This window comes from Taudactylus pleione, unplaced genomic scaffold (genome assembly GCF_031769625.1).
Source record: "Taudactylus pleione unplaced genomic scaffold, aTauple2 ptg000515l, whole genome shotgun sequence".
NCBI lineage: Eukaryota > Metazoa > Chordata > Amphibia > Anura > Myobatrachidae > Taudactylus > Taudactylus pleione.
Window position 1 is genome coordinate 303,107 of NW_028284917.1, and position 17,327 is coordinate 320,433.

At 43.5% G+C, this 17,327-nt stretch overlaps 1 protein-coding gene across 1 annotated transcript in view; it reads left to right on the top strand.

The window, feature by feature from the left end:
* The first annotated feature begins 255 nt into the window (after nt 1–255).
* The window catches only part of RIC3 (RIC3 acetylcholine receptor chaperone), a 50,937-nt gene continuing 33,865 nt past the window's right edge, over nt 256–17,327 (top strand). The window contains exon 1 of the mRNA XM_088450304.1: nt 256–441. Within this exon, the coding sequence (XP_088306430.1) occupies nt 327–441 (115 nt within the window). The 5' untranslated portion in view covers nt 256–326. The remainder of the gene's footprint in view (nt 442–17,327) is intronic.

Consider the following 17,327-nt stretch of genomic DNA (forward strand, 5'->3'; position numbering starts at 1 on the left):
AAACTACACTACAACACTATCCACAGCCAAAAATGTATACCAGTATAGAAGAAAGGAAAAAGGCACATGGGCTGTATCAGAATGAGGGCTGTGAGACGCTGGTGCAGGTGGTATCAGCTAGTGATACACATATCCTCCTCCTGGACCAATGGGCAGCAGGGAAGGGCATCCAATAGGATTGTTTGTTCCTTTTCAGGATGCAGCTTTTATCCTCCTATTGTAACAGCAGCTGTCAGTGGCTGAGCCATTCCCAGGATGGGGATACTGTAACTCGCCTTGTCCTGTGTCCCTGCTGCAGCTCTCCCCATCACACTGTAGGACATACAATGGCTCTGTCCACTATACAGAGGGTGGCCCTGTTCTCCGGCCTGGTTCTGTGTGTGTCTCTGCTTCTGCCCAAAACCTTCCTGAGCAGAGGGAAGCAGCCTGGGCAGCAGGAGGGTAAGCAGTGGTCTGTGGGGCTCTGGGCTGGGTGGGTGGTCGGTCTGAGTCTGACAGTGAGCACAGAATCAGCAGCAGCCAGGGATGGGGGAGGAGGTCGCACAGAGAAGCACAGGACTGGGAATAGAGGCCTGTGCCTTTAATGGGTCATTTAACCCATTCATTGCTGCAATCTGCACTATGCTCCTGCAGGTTGACTAAGGTTTATCCTAAAGCTGCACACACACACAACGATGTTAGTAAATGAACGATTTTAGTAAACGATTTTCGTTCATTTTTTCAAGTGAAAAATCAACGGAAATCGTTTACTAAAATCGTTCATTTACTAAATGTAATGAACGATTTTTTTGAACTACAAACGATTTTTGCATATTCCCTTACTGAAAATCGTTGAGTTGGTCAGTCTGACTGAACTACAAACTACAAATGTGAACGGGCATGAACGATAATCGTTCATCATTTTAACTCAGAAAGTGAACGATTTTTTCAATGATTGAATGATAAACAATACAGTTCAAAAAATCGTTGCGTGTGTATGCACCTTTAGAGCTATCCAGGTTGCCTACATTTATTAAGAGTTTATTGAGTATTTTGTGTGCATATAACAGTGTGTGTGTGTGTGTGTGTGTGTGTGTGTGTATATATATATATATATATATATATATAATTATATATATATATATATATATATATAATTTATTTATTTATTTCAGGAACAGCGCAGACATACATCTTTTATTTTTTTTTAAATTGGAGGTATTATAAAATGTCAAGCACACAATTTTAGTCAGTCACCATATTTAATGTATGCCGGTCGCTGATGTTGTAAGTAATGTATATGTGATATATCATATACAGTAACTCAGGGGTAGCTAAACTGTGGCACACCAGCTTTCTGGAACTACACATGTCCGCATGCCCTGCCACAGTTTTAGCATGCCTTAACAGCAAAACTGCTGGGACGAGTAGTTCCACAGCAGCTGAAGTTGCCTACCCCTGACACAGCTCATGGTCTAGTCGCAGAATTTCCATATTTTATATAGCCCCAGTTGAGTTCTGCATATGATACGACCTGCGCCACCTTTTTATTGTAAGATTAACGTAGGAGGGAGAGAGTCTGAGGTGGTGGGGGGGCGGACAGTTAACTTTGCTTCTCTATGTAACATGACAAGAAATAGAACCATTCGGTGACCAAACTATCACAGTTTTAGGACAAATGTTAAAATGCTGTTTGCCTCCAGGTGGCGCTACCAATGCTGAGCTTTGTAATTCTTATCCTAAAATGTTTTTTGTTTTGGAATGTCCGACTCCCAAATTGGGGTGTAAGCTCTTTCCTCCAGGACTGTCACTGAATTAGTGGTATTAGTTTTAATACTTCTCATTATTGTGTTTCTAAGGATCAGATAATAAATATTGGGACATTGACAGAATTTTCATATTTTGGCCTCTATTCACCCCCTCAATGGCTTTGAAATGAAACAAACAAGATGTGATTTAACTGCAGACTTTCAGATTTAATTTGAGGGTAATTACATCCAAATCAGGTGAACGGTGTAGGAATTACAACGGTTTCTATATGTGCCTCACACTTCTTAAGGGGCCAAAAGTAATGGGACTATCAACTCAAAAGCTATTTCATGGACAGGTGTGGACTATTCCCTCATTATTTCATTATCAATTAAGCAAGTAAAAGGTCTGGAGTTGATTCTAAGGGCACTATTTATTAACATTATTTTTACTAATACCTCTTTTCCACCAAAAACCCAGGTCCGACCTGGGTTTTTGGACATGGTTCCAACCCTGCTCAGACCCAGGTCAGACCCATTTACACTGTACCTTTGATCTGGGTTACTCCCAGGTCAGCCCTGTTCACACTGAACTCAGGTCTGCCCTGCTAAACCTGTGAGGTCATAAAAAGTGGGAGGTGACTGCTCCACAACCACCAATCCGCTCATTTTAGGCATGATCCAGATCAGATAACCTGGGTTGCATCGTTTACACTGCACCATTACCTGGGTCCAACCCTGGTAGCTACCTGGGTTGGATTGCAGGGTCACTTGACCCAGGTTATTTTTCAGGGACCCTTTTACACTGAGCTGCAACCCGGGTAGACCCAGCAAAAACCCAGGTTTTTGCTCTGGTGTAAAAGGGGTATAAAATAAAGTGAAAAAGGGTGTTTTCACACCCTTTTCACATTATTTTAGTATCACCTATAGTTATTACAGGGCAATTGGAGTAGAATTAGTAAAATTCTACTCCAACCCCTAAGTATCACTTATTTTTAGTAAAGCAGATCGCATTTTCCATAATTGTAATGGAAAATGTGATCCGACCAGAGTTACTAAAAATAAATTGTAAAAAAATACTGCGGGAAGCCCTGTGATAATAACGCCACCTGGAGGTGGCGTTATCCAGGGTCTCCCCCGGTTACCGGACTCCTACTCTGCTCTAACGGGGAGAGCAGAGGCGGGACCCGGTACCAGTAATCAGCTGTGTGGTCTAAACAGACCGCAAGCTGATTGCTGTAAAAAAAAGAAAAAGAAAATTGAAAAAAATTTTTTTACTTACCTGAATCCAGGGACCGGTGATCGGGCCTCCGGTGATGGCTCCTCTCCGGTCAGCTGGTCTCCCATAGTGCACTGCGGCCCGGTCATCAGGTGATTGGGTCCCAGTGCAGTATGGGAGATCACCTGATCGGGAAGCCCGGAGAAGATCACCGGAGGCCAGGAGGATGCAGATAAGTGTAATGAAGGGAGGGGGGGTCACGGGGGGGGAGGGGAGGGGGGGTCGCAGGGGCGGGGCTTAGCATCAGTGGGGGGTAGCAGCGACGGTGGGTCGGCACATGCGCGGGCTCTTAGTCACTTTATTTTTTCAGAAAATACCGCAACTAGAGTGCGGATGGGTTCCGCAGGGACAGAGCTTTATCACAAGCTCTGTCCCTGCAAGGGATTTATAGTAAATCCCTGTGATATTGCCTGAATTCGCAATGCGAATTCACTCGGTAATATCACACTACAATCTGCATTCAATATGCGGATTGCAGTAAATAGAGCCCTAGGTGTGACATTTGCATTTGGAATCAGTTGCTGTCGACTCTCAAAGGGCTCTATTTATTAACATTATTTTTACTAAAATAAAGTGAAAAAGGGTGTTTTCACACCCTTTTCACATTATTTTAGTTTCACCTGTAGTTATTACAGGGCAATTGGAGTAGAATTAGTAAAATTCTACTCCAACCCCCAGTATCACTTATTTTTAGTAAAGCAGATTGCATTTCCCATAATTGTAATGGGAAATGTGATCCGACCAGAGTTACTAAAAATAAATTGTAAAAAAATACCGGGGGAAGCCCTGTGATAATAACGCCACCTGGAGGTGGCGTTATCCAGGGTCTCCCCTGGTTACCGGGCTCCCACTCTGCTCTAACGGGGAGAGCAGAGGCGGGAGCCGGTACCAGTAATCAGCTATGTGGTCTAAATAGACCGCAAGCTGATTGCTGCAAAAAAAAAGAAAAAAAACATTGAAACATTTTTTTTTACTTACCTGAATCCAGGGACCGGTGTTCGGGCCTCCGGTGATGGCTCCTCTCCGGTCAGCTGGTCTCCCACAGTGCACTGCGGCCCGGTCATCAGGTGATCGGGTCCCAGTGCAGTATGGGAGATCACCTGATCGGGAAGCCCGGAGAAGATCACCGGAGGCCAGGAGGATGCAGGTAAGTGTAATGAAGGGAGGGGTGGTCGCAGGGGGGGAGGGGGGGTCACGGGGGTCCGCGATCACGGGGTCCGGGGCTTAGCGTCGGTGGGGGGTAGCAGCGACGGTGGGTCGGCGCATGCGCGGGCTCTTAGTCGCAGTATTTTTTCCGAAAATACAGCGACTAGAGTGCACATGGGATCCGCAGGGACAGAGCTTTATCACAAGTAAATCCCTGTGATATTGCCTGAATTCGCAATGCGAATTCACTTGGTAATATCACACTACAATCCGCATTCAATATGCGGATTGTAGTAAATAGAGCCCAATATGAGATCCAAAGAGCTGTCACTATCAGTGAAGCCAGCCATCATTAGGCTGAAAAATCAAAACAAACCCATCAGAGATAGCAAAAACTTTAGGTGTGGCCAAATCAACTATTTGGAACATTCTTAAAAAAAAAGAACGCATCGGAGAGCTCAGCAACACCAAAAGACCCGGAAGACCACGGAAAACAACTGTGGTGGATGACAGAAGAATTATTTTCCTGGTGAAGAAAAACCCCTTCACAACAGTTGGCCAAATCAAGAACACTCTCCAGGAGGTAGGTGTATATGTCAAAGTCAACAATCAAGAGAAGACTTCACAAGAGTGAATATAGAGGGTTCACCACAAGATGTAAACCATTGGTGAGCCTCAAAAACAGGAAGACCAGATTAGAGTTTGCCAAACAACATCTAAAGAAGCCATTACAGTTCTGGAACAACATCCTATGGACAGATGATACAAAGATCAACTTGTACCAGAGTGATGGGAAGAGAAGAGTATGAAGAAGGAAAGGAACTGCTCATGATCCAAAACATACCACCTCATCAGTGAAGCATGGTGGTGGGAGTGTCATGGCGTGGGCATGTATGGTTGCCAATGGAACTGGTTCCCTTTTATTTATTGATGATGTGACTGCTGAAAAAAGCAGCAGAATTAATTCTGAAGTGTTTCGTGCAATATTATATGCTCATATTCAGTCAAATGCTTCAGAACTCATTGGACGGCGCTTCACAGTGCAGATGGACAATGACCCGAAGCATACTGCAAAAGCAACCAGAGAGTTTTTTAAGGCTAAAAAGTGGAATGTTATGCAATGGCCAAGTCAATCCCCTGACCTGAATCCGATTGAACATGCATTTCACTTGATGAAGACAAAACTGAAGGGAAAATGCCCCAAGAACAAGCAAGAACTGAAGACATTTGCAGTAGAGGCCTGGCAGAGCATCACCAGGGATGAAACCCAGCATCTGGTGATGTCTATGCATTCCAGACTTCAGGCTGTAATAGCCTGCAAAGGATTTGCAACAAAGTATTAAAAAGTGAAAGTTAGATTTAGGATTGTTTAGTTTGTCCCATTACTTTTGGCCCCTTAAAAAGTGGGAGGCACATATAGAAACCGTTGTAATTCCTTCATTTCAAAGCCATTGTGGTGGTGACTAGAGGCCAAAATCTGAAGATTCTGTCAATGTCCCAATATTTATGCACCTGACTGTAAGTTCATTTTGCATGGGAGACCTATTCACCATGTAATACCTTAATTAGGGGTTGGGGTGGCTTCCTTGAGGTGATGGAGCCCAGCAATGTGCTGTTACACATCTGACCAGGATACGTGTATCGCCCAAACACCTGCTCTGTTATTGTTAGCTCAGGATGTAATAAAGTAAACGATAACGGGCAGGGTAAAGAAAGTTTTTATAAATCAATTTATGTTTTAAAGACTTTTACATTTTTAAATCTGTTTTGAAACTAAAGTTAAAAATAATATTCACATTGCTGGAACTGAAAGCACAAATTTGTAGTGTTCATTCTAGCACCCTGCACCTGTCACACCCCGTACAGTGCCTCTTTCCTGCCTGGGGTGTCGCTCTCTGCGCTGGTGCATCTAGAACGCAGACCAGATTTGGCCAGGAAGCTCGTGCATGTGTCCTTCTGCAAGCATCGACGCAGGGAATCGGTGACCAAACTTTTACCACTATGCGCTGGCACCTCTAGGATTACCGAGTATCACTCCGCTACCTCTGAAACATTTTTTTTCCCCTAAATCCTGGCACTACGTGAAAAGCTTATTACTGCAATCAGGGTTGTAATTATAGTTTTCACATGCTTAGGATATTTTTATATTTCATACTCCCAGACACCATAAGTGTGGACAAGTCCCGGAGGCTGCCCTTGGCCACCCACTTCCCAAGTGAACTGGGCAGTCTGAGCAGCTGATTAAGCAATTTGCGCTGAATCACGTCATCGTGGCCCGATCCTGCCATCACCCCCCCCCCGGCACTGCCCACATGTCCGCACCACACCTCCCGCATTGCCTTGGGACAGCAAGAATGTGTGCAACTACTGTATGATATATGTGCCTGGTTCTGAGTTGCACAATATTTAAATCTTTACAGAGTTGAGCAATTATCAGTAAACCGTGCATGCACCTAAGTTGCAATGCTCATGCGTCAAGGTACAGTAGGTTCCCAACGCGTTTCGACTAGAGACGAGCGGGTCCGGTTGTCGGCGGACCGGACCCACTCGAACATAGGGGATCCAAGTAGGATCCGAGTCCGGCTCTGGTTTTCCCACCTAACTCGGAATCCAAAATGAGGCAAAACGTCGTCCTCCAACTGTCGGATTCTCGCAGGTTTTGGATTCTATAAAGGTCCTGCCATTTTCACTGTAGCTGTGGATAGTGTACAGGGAACATACGTGCTCTGTGCTGCTCTGTCTGTTTAAGGCTGCAGTGTTGGGGCCAGGGCCATCTCTTTCTTTGGGCTTGTTGGGCAGTTTCCCAAGAGCCTGAAGCTTCAAGGGGCCCGCCAACCCTCCCCCCTGCAGCCGCGACCAGTTGGTCATTGTTTTCTATTTTCATAAGCAAACAATCCTAATGGAACTGCTGTCTGCTCTGCTACTGCAGTGATGCAGGGTGCACTGCAGGCATGTTTAGACCCCATTACTGCATTATGCATCGCAGGCAGATGGGGCCCGAACATGCCTGCATCGCACCCTGCATCGCACCCTGCATCAGTGGTTGAATGTTCGGTGGCAGTGCGTAACACACAAGGAGGAGGCTGTGTGACCATTCTCCTCCACTCACGTCTCCTCCCCTCTGCTCCGCCCCCTCCTCTTACCTAGTCTCTCACACTGACTGCTGTTGCCAGGGCCTGACGTCACACTCTAGTGACTGGCCCCGGCGTAAAATCAGTATTTCACTGCTTGTATGCAGCCAGGCATTTTGGCCCTGCTAAATTTCGGAATTTGATGAATAGCATAATTTCCATATCCCCATGCTAGTGTACTAATGTATGCGCAGTGTGGAAATTAACGCAGGAGGACTTAATCAGGAGATATCATTGATATCTTCTGTGTTAAGTCTCTTCATGAACTCTAAAATAACGGTATTTAAGGAAAATGTCCTTTTAAAAATTTTATTTTAGTGTTGATGAATAGGCCCCTGTAAGTGGTAGTGCAGTGTTTTACTCATATAAAATCTTGTGACACTGTAAGCGGTAGTGCACTGTGTTATTCTTATTCATAAAAATATTGTGACACTGTAGGTCATTGATACCGCAGTGTAATATTTAAAATTGGTACAAATTGATGTGTGTGCTGTACCCCACTTCATTTGTGTTTGTTGATATGGAAAACGATCAGTTGAGAGGAGAGCAGTAACCACATACTAGGGCTGGAGCTGCTACCAGTGCCACCAGTCATGACGATACTAGTTCGTCTATGTTATCTACTAAAGCCGATTCCCAAGGGCATATAGGGCTTAAGTCAAAGCATCTAAAATCAAAGAACCAATCTTTTACATTGGTAAAGAAAAAAACATCAATGGGAAAGTTAGCTGCAGAAAGACATAAAATTGGCAATATGCCTTTCACCACACAAAGTGGCAAGGAAAGGCTAAGACCTTGGCCTTTAATTATGACTGGTGTTTCTGCCTCTTATGATGATGTAAGCCCTTCTCCCTGTAGACATTTAAAAAAATGAAAATCGTTAAGGCACAGGAACCAACTGTGCGCTCAGAAATGTCACAAATCCCTGAGGAGGGTATAAGGGTGCCATGTGTGAGCCTGACCTTTCCAAAACTGTACTCAAAGCGGAGTATCCTACCACGACTTGTGCGTTCTCTGCAAATGTGAGGATGAGCAGCCAAGTCAACATGCTGTCATAGAAATTGAGGATGCTTCTGTGGAAGTGCACCAGGATGAGGAGGATATTTGTGTAGCTGACGCTAATAAGGATGTTGATGATGAGGATGCTGATGATGAGGATGTTGTTGATAAGGATGTTGTTTGTGTAAATCAAGCCCCAGTGGACACAGTTGTTGCCCATGATAAGGAAAAGCCCATTGTCATGCCTGGGCATAAAACAAAAAAAATCCACTTCTTATGTGTGGAATCATTTCTACCCAAATCCGGACAACAATTGTCAAGCCATCTGTATCCATTGTCATGCCAGAGTAAGTAGAGGTAGGGACCCAACCCATCTAGGATCCTTCTCCCTGTTACATCATCTACAGCGCATCCATCCAACGTGTTTGCAAAATTCAGAAACTTTGGCGAAAAAAATAACAACAAGCAGTCCAGCATCAGCTAGCTCCCTTCTCTCTGTTAGATCCAAGCACCTGGCATCTTCACCACCAACACCTTCATCAACAATATCCTCAATCATGATCGGAAGTAGTCCTGCATCCAATTTGATAAGGCTAAATCAGTCCTCCCCTATCCTGGATTCCACAGAAGAATCATTGAGCGCTATGCCTGCTGCTCCTGGAAGTGGATCTTCATCCCAGAAGGTGACCAGAAAGACTACTAGTAGTAGTTTGAAAAAAAACTATCGACTGTTAAACAATCCTTTGTAAGGGGGAGCAAGTATGACAGCAGTCGCCCAGTTGCACAGCGGATCACTGACTCCATAACATCGATGCTATTAGATGTGCGTCCGATATCCACCATTAGTGCAGTGGGTTTTAGACAGTTAATTGAGGTCCTCTGTCCCTGCTACCAAGTCTGATCTAGGTTCCACTTCACTAGAAAAGCAATTCCCAGCCTGTACAGGGGCGTTAAAAATAACGTAATTAGTGTCCTACAAAATGCCGTTGTGCCCACTGTCAATTTCACCACAGATATGTGGACAAGTAGAACAGGGTAAATGCAAGATTACATGACTGTAACAGCCCATTGTGTGGGTGTAGTGCCTTCAGCGGCACCAACAGCAGCATCAAGAAAAAGCAGCTTATTCAGAGGCTGGCTACTCTGTGTATCACCTGTTTCACTAAGAGGCATACTGCTGACAACCTCTTAGAAAAACTTAGGGAAGTCATTGCAAAATGGCTTACCCCACTTGGAATTTGTGATTTCTGACAACGTCACCAATATTGTCAGAGCATTACAGCTGTGTGAATTCCAACACGTCCCATGTTTTTCTCACACTGGTGCAAACATTTTTAGAAAATGACAGGGCCATGCAGGAGATGCTCTCAGTGGCCTGCAAAATTTCTGGGCATTTTCGCCATTCAGCAGATACATGTAGAAGATTGCAGCATCTGCAAGAAATGTTGAATTTACCCTGTCACCAGCTGAAGCAAGAGGTAGTTACGAGGTGGAACTCCACCTTTTATATGCTTGAGCAGATGGAGGAACAGCAAAAAGCCATCCAAAGCTACACAACGCAGTATGAAATAGGAAGAGGAGGGGGACTGTACCTTAATCAAGCTCAGTGGAAAATACTTTCTATGTTGTGTAGAGTGCTGAGACCCTTCGAAGTAGTCACCTGTGAAGTGAGTTCAGACACTGCCAGCTTGAGTCAGGTAATTCCTCTCATTACACTGTTGGAAAAGCAGCTGGAGAAACTGAAGGAGGAGCTGAAACTAAGCGATTCCGCTAAGCACATCAGACTTGTAGATCAAGTCCTTTATTCACTTCACCAGGATTCAAGGGTTGCCAGGATTTTCCAATCGGAGCCATACATTTTGGTGACCGCGCTCAATACCAGGCTTGTCATACGTTGTGTCTTTCTTCCCAACAAACACAGATCTGAAGAGATGCAAAGAGCTGTTGGTAAGCAAATTGTCAGCTCAGCGACACGTGATACAGCAATGGCTCCTCCTTCAGTTTCTCCAGCAACTGCAGCTTCCAGGAAAAAATTAAACTTTCCCAAAAAAAGACTCACTGGTGATGCAGATGAGACAACACAACCAAGTTTTGACATCTGGTTGAGTCTAAAAGAATTGTCTACAATTAATGAGACCTCTACCGTGACTCCATCTGAAACGGTCACCATTCAAAGAATGGTTGAGGACTATTTTAATGATAGGTTCCAAATAGGCATGTCAGACAATCTGTTTCACTACTAGCAGGAAATAAAGACAATTTGGAGGCCCTTGCACAAACTGGATTTGCTTTACTTGAGCTGCCCACCCTCCAGTGTGTACTCAGAAAGAGTTTTCATCCCAGTCGGGAACTTTGTTAGCGATCGGCATAGGAGGTTACTTCCTCAAAATGTGGAAAAGATGATGTTCATCAAATTGAACTACAAATTTCAAGAGGAAGACCTTTTACCGCCAATTACATCCAAAAATTAAAGAGACACCTGAGAGTGTAATGGTGTATTCCAGCGGGGACTAATTAATATTGTGTGAAGATGTACACACTGATGAGGGTGAGGAATCGGATGATGATGGCGACAACATCTTGCCTCTGTAAAGCCAGTTTGTGCACAGAGAGATCATTGCCAGCAATGTCAGCTGCCCATTGGTAGCTTGTTTTGTGGGGGCCAAAACAAACGAATTGCTTCGGCCACAATTGGCAGTCCCTGTCGCTGAAGTGATTCGTTTATTAAACTGTGCATGTCCTATATACAACATAAGGGTAGGTGGGAGGGCTCAAGGACAATTCCATCTTGCACCTCTTTTCTTTGCATTATGTGCTGTCTGGGGCGTTGCTGCCTAACATTTTTAATTGTAGTTTATGAAACTGCCATCCTGTCTGCCATTGCTGTGTTGCAAAAGTTTAGTAGATGTCCTATATTTTTTTAAACTGCCATGCTTTTGTGGCGTTGCTCTGATGCTTACTTTTTTTTTTTTTATAGTTTCATGCTGTATTTATTTCAGCTAATATCGCAAATAGTTATACTTGCTAAATACTCTTATGCCTTTTTTTCAACCTTGATTTGTAGATACCAACCTGGTGAGCTTGGTTTTCCATGATCATAACAGCTATGTTTGGTCAGATGCAACTCAAACACCAAATGGAAAGGCTATTTTGTGATGGTATCTGGAGATGTTCTCTCTCCTCCCCTCCCAGCCTTCCCATCCATAATCCCAGAAGCACAATGATAACAGATGTGTAGTACCAGACTTTAGAAATCCCTCTGCCCCCATCCTGTTAAAAGAGCTTCCGTTTTGGGTGGTGCCACCGACAGCATATCCTGCTGCACCTTTCATTTAAAAAAAAAAATACTGGACCACCACAAGAGCTCAACTGGGGCAAGGACTGATGTGAATGAGTCGAATATTCTTTGAAAATGACTCCCCACCTCCCTCCCTCATAAATTTTCTTTTGAATCAAAAACTTAAATGAAATTTACTTTGAATCAACCCTTCCTTTCCCTGCCTTCAACTACATATATACTCCATCTCCCTTAGGCCACTTGATTAATAAAAACATATGTTTCCTTATGTGCCATGTTGGAAGTTGAACTGCCACGTGTTTGTGCCACCCACTGCTGCCACTTAGCTTAGTCAGCCAGCTAGCTTCATGGAAATTTTGGGCCTAAATTTTAAGAAAACCATATTGTGAGCTGTGAGGTGGTCAAAATTGACTGAAAACTAGTAGAAATTAATGTTATTGAGATTAGTAAAACTATAGGAACAAAAACAGGCTCAAATTATGTGATTTTAGCAGTTTTTATGATTTTTTAGAAACAAATACAGATTCAAAACCAAAACACGTAAGGACGGTTTTGCCAAAACCAAATTCAGATCCACAGCATGGAGATACAGATCCAAAACATGGAGGTCGGCGCACATCCCTAGTTTTGACCAGCTCACTGGGTCTTTATCAAGGCCCAGTGAGCTGGTGGAAACGCATTAGGGTGTGACTATGTTGACCAAAGAAGGACATCAAATTGTAAGCATTGGGGCCTTTTATCCTCATCCCTTTGATAAACGTCTGTAAGTCTTTCAAGATCCGGGTGTCACGGGGACCCTCTGTTTATACCTCTGGTATGAACTCCATTTATGGTATTTTCTAAGTGCATCTTTATTGTACAACACCTGCATATCATTCTGGAATGTTGTTACTCCTTTTTTAAAAGGGTAAGATTTTATGCTTTTATAAATAAATGACTCCCATTTTTATCTATCCTACAGTGTATTGGAATGCTTTGCATATATTTTATTCATAAATTGTTTTATCCACATTATTTTATAATGTACATGATAATTTTATATATGATGTTACTTCCATATTTATATATCGTTAATAGAGGTTTAGCGCCAAAGAATACCCATTATATTATTTGCTTTTACTGTTTCTTTGAGTGGTTTATGGTGATAGGACCACAGGGTATCCTAGGCCGCTTATCACAGACCTCTGGTGCACCCATCAGTCAGCCTCCTCTACATATACAGATGTGTCCACAGACACCTATCCTCAAATTGTGCCGAATAGTCCTGTTCGGCGCGCCATGAAAAATGCAGCTAAGCCATGCCAATTATGCATCGCTAACGCAAAGGAAAGCATACCTAGTACATCACTAGTGGGTTTACATACAAATAGCAGTGAAAAAAAAGATGCAACTTTGTGAATAGAATGCAAGAGACCAGGGACCGATATGACTAAGCCGCACCATGCATGCCGCCATGCATTATCATGCACATTTACACTGCCATGCACAAACCTGTTTATATGCGAACTTGATGCAAAGAAGATGCTATGAGATGTGCAAAAGATGTGAAAATGCTAAAAAAAAAAAAAATCCATGGCGCAGCATCTAATGTGCACCAAGCATCTGGCGCTAATGGTAGGTAAATGAGCACACATCTGTATATATCTATATATATTAATATCCTTGAAATGTTTTTCTTTTAAATATTGTTAACTGCACATAATTTCTTATTCTATATATCGAGGCAACTGCACCTATCTATATAATAATATCGACTGCTGATAAAAAATTATGTTGTCACTTTGGAATGTAATGATAATGACAGTTGTAGATCTAACTCCTCCTACCTGTATCAGAGATGCAGAGGAAAGAGTGAGAGGCAATGAGATAGAGACAGTGGGGGGGTTGGGGAAGACGAAAAGGTGGGGAGAAAATGTTGGCATGGGGAAGAGAGAGCACTGACTTGGTGGAGGAGAGAGAGGTGGGGAGAAAGTGTTGGGGGTCAAGAGATAGTGAGGAGGATCGAGAGAAGGAGAGAGGTGGAGAGAAATAGATGGGGGTAGTAACGATACTGCCTTTGAACCTTATGAATACCCTTGCCTATACCTTCTAATATCCTTCCTATAAACCTCTAAGGATGACGCTATTTTGCGTACACAGTCATACAGTAAATAAAGACTTGTTCATATAATGTACATTTTGTTGCTTGAAGTCTCAGCGGTCCATAAGTTGAGAATGCATGTTGCGATCTCTCCATCGATATTACCGGAATACTGTTGAGAGAGTACGCATCAGTACAATACCAAACATGGCTTACTTATCACGTATAAAACCTTAGTTACGAAATAATCTTTATTTCATAGCAATTATAGTAAATGTGCATACTTGAATCTTATACCTTAAAGCTTATGGAACCTTGTATGTGAATATGTAATGTGTGAGTATGTGGGGTTTGATGTAAAGACGCTAGTTAACTTGGGGCAGATGCGTGTGCATGAAGCTAATATTCAGCGTTTTCATACAGGATCTTATGCTTTCGCTAATATGCGACTAGTTAACAGCGCAATTGTGCTTATTAATGTGTGTATGAGAAATGGTGAAAGATGCAATCACATGATGCTAATAGTAATATCGCCACATGTACTAGTGTGAGTTTATCTAAAATGGCGCTTAGGCGGACATTCGCAAAATGGCGTCTTGCGATCTCATTTCCAAGATGGCGTCTTGTGGCCAGTCGCAAGATGGCGTCGCTGCGATCCAATTTTAAACTGATCTTGTCTCAGCCAATTATCCAGCTTCGACAGTAGAGATAGAGAGAAAATTAAAAAAACCCAGACAATGCCAAGCTTTACTGCTAGTATATTACTATTTATCGTTATAAGTTACCAATTTCATCTCACCAAAGCCCCCTGCATTTCATAACAACTTATCCCATGTCACCACAGTCCCCTGCATCACACCACAGACCCCTGCTTCTCACCACAACCCCCTGCATCTCACTCCTGCTTCTCACCACAGCCCCTGCATCACACTACAGGCCCCTGCATCTCACCACAACCCCCTGCTTCTCACTCCTGCCCCCTGCATCCCACCAGTGTCACCACAACCCCCACTGCTGCTGCCCTGCAGCTGGCTGAGTCCCGGCCACTGGGATGTGCTGGGAAGGGCAGGAGGATAATGGATGAGAGATTTGTATTGCAGCTACCATAAGCATTGTCAGCAGCATGTCCCCGGGGCTGGGGCATCTGTGCACATTTCTGCAGCCTCCATGCGCGCCTCTCCCCAGCTGTCGAACATGGCGATGAGCAATGTCCTCTTTACACAATGTACCCTGTATTTCCTGTTGAGCTTCATCGCCGTGGTGCCCCTGTCCGAAAACACTGCTCACTCCCAAGGGAGGTGCTTCCTGTTCACCGAGGGCTTATGGTTGAGCAGGAACATCACGCTGGAGAAGGAGCACTTCACGGTGGAGTGGTGGCTGGCATCCACCTGCAGGTTCAGTGTAGGGATGGAAATCGGAAATCCAATGGTTACTAAGCATCAATGTTTTTGTTCCAATGGTAGTGTCTTTACCATTTTATGGTGGCGGTCCAATGTTTGCCACTATTGAATGGAAATCATTTGATGGTGTTGCAATGTTTTGTTTTGTTTTTTAATTCCTGATAGTTATGCCTCCCCTGGCTCCTTCCTGGATACTGTGTCTGCATCAGAGCATCTTCATGGGTTCATTGGAGGCTGTCTCTCACTCTCTGTCTGCCTCAGATGTGACCCTGCTCAGTCCCTAAATCTCTCCCCTCTCTAGGCTGCTGCTAAGCGACAGGGCACATTGCTAGCTCTGATTGGCTGTCAGTGTCTCAGAGATGGAATCAGAGCGCAGCCCTCACTCCTGCAGCAGTAGTCAGTCACACACACACACACAGCACAACATTTTTTTCTGTCACTTGTTACAGCTTCCTATGCAGCTCCTCTACAATAGTTTAATGCAAGATTTTTTCGATGATTGATTCACTAAAATAGTCACTGTTCAGCTCCCTTTTGTAACAGATGAATGGTTCTTATATATCAACCTTCCTTGACCATATAGAATAGTGAAACCCCATCAAAATCCGTCCAGTGCTTCAAGAGATTAGCCTGAACGAACACACAGACCCCTAATCCGGCAACTTTATTTTATATAGAGCGAGATTAAATTGCTAGTGGGATGTGTTACTGTTGTTTCAGCTCTTATAAAAAATACTATATAATCCATACATTTTACTTACATCACCAAGTGGTTACTTACCTGGGGTCTGGTGTACAGACTACCCAGCAGGTCCCTGATGTTTGCTCTGCACACGTTGCTGCTTTGCTCACTTTTGGATGGGAATATTAAAAGTTTTTATTGTTTTATTCTTCCAAACTAATTTTATTCAGCACTGAGCATTATAGGAGAGATGCAGTTGCTGAACAGTGCATAGACCGTCATATAATACATATCAGGTCACAGGAGAATCCAGTTTATGTCCAAAGTCTAATATTAATCTCCAGGTGGCAGTAAATGAGATGGGTAGATTTCCAGATGGCGTGCTAGAAGCCAGGGGTGAAACGAGCCTTTAATAAAACAAATGTAACTTCAGCCATAATTCCAATACCTGTCTCTATTTCTCCTCTTCCCTTCTGTCACACCAATCTATGATAGAGAAAATGCCAAATTGTATTACCCTTTTATTAAAACACAGAAAATATGCTAAAAACACGCTCACACATATAGGTTCACTAAGAGAACATAACATAAGGAAGCCTGCTTGGGGAATAGGGCTCTTGCACTCATTAGCCGGAAGGTCCAAGGTGTATAGGATAAAGTTCAACCTGGGCACCTTACTCCTTCACCTGTCTCTGTATCAGGAGGTACCCATAGACCTCATCTCAACGCTTTTCGAAAATTCATTTTCAAGGTAGTCAGGAGAATCAATAGGGCCGATATGTTAATATACTGTACTTCACCCAATTATGAGCCGTATTCAATTTGAGCGGACCCGCGATACTTTTTCGCCTCCCCGGACTTTCCGCCTGTTTTGCAGGCGGAAAAGTATCACGCGCGTGCCCGCGTATCGCCGTATTCAATTTGAAAGTAGACGAAAACGGGACCTGGCGAAACTTAAACAAGCAGAAAGTACTGTCAGATTTGGGGAAATCAGCCTGACACCCCCCAAAAGATGCTCTGACATGGGGGTTCTCTATGGTAGCCCCTGATTTGGCTTGCTGAAGGTATTTGTTGTTTTTAAACGGGCTCAATAGCTGCTAAATAGCGTATTTCTATACGTGGTGCAGAATAGTATTCAGGAGGTTTTTTGCAGAAAATAACTTATCCCAGCAAATTTGGGGTACTTGAAAATGGGGGTCAGCATATTTTAAAGTTGCTAAAGTTGAAAAAATCGTGAAAAATCCACCTGCCGCAAGCCCCTGCAATAAAAATAACACTCGGGGCATACTTCGGGACCCCCCAGAGTCAAGTTCGCTAGTTTTTAACTTTGTCCCCCAACATTTTTTTTTTTTGTCTGCAAATTCAAAGTGATTTTTTGGGGTGTTCTTAAGGGTTTTTTAAAACATTTTTGACACAGTTTACCTTTGGGGGACTGTCTGAAGGCTGCAGGGGGGTTCCCGCAATTCTGCACTTTTTTCCGCCTGCTATTCATAGGCGAAAGTTTTCCGACTATTACATTGCATTGACTTTCCGCCTAGGCGAAAAGTCTTCCAAATTGAATACGGAGTGAAATCAAAACAGGCAA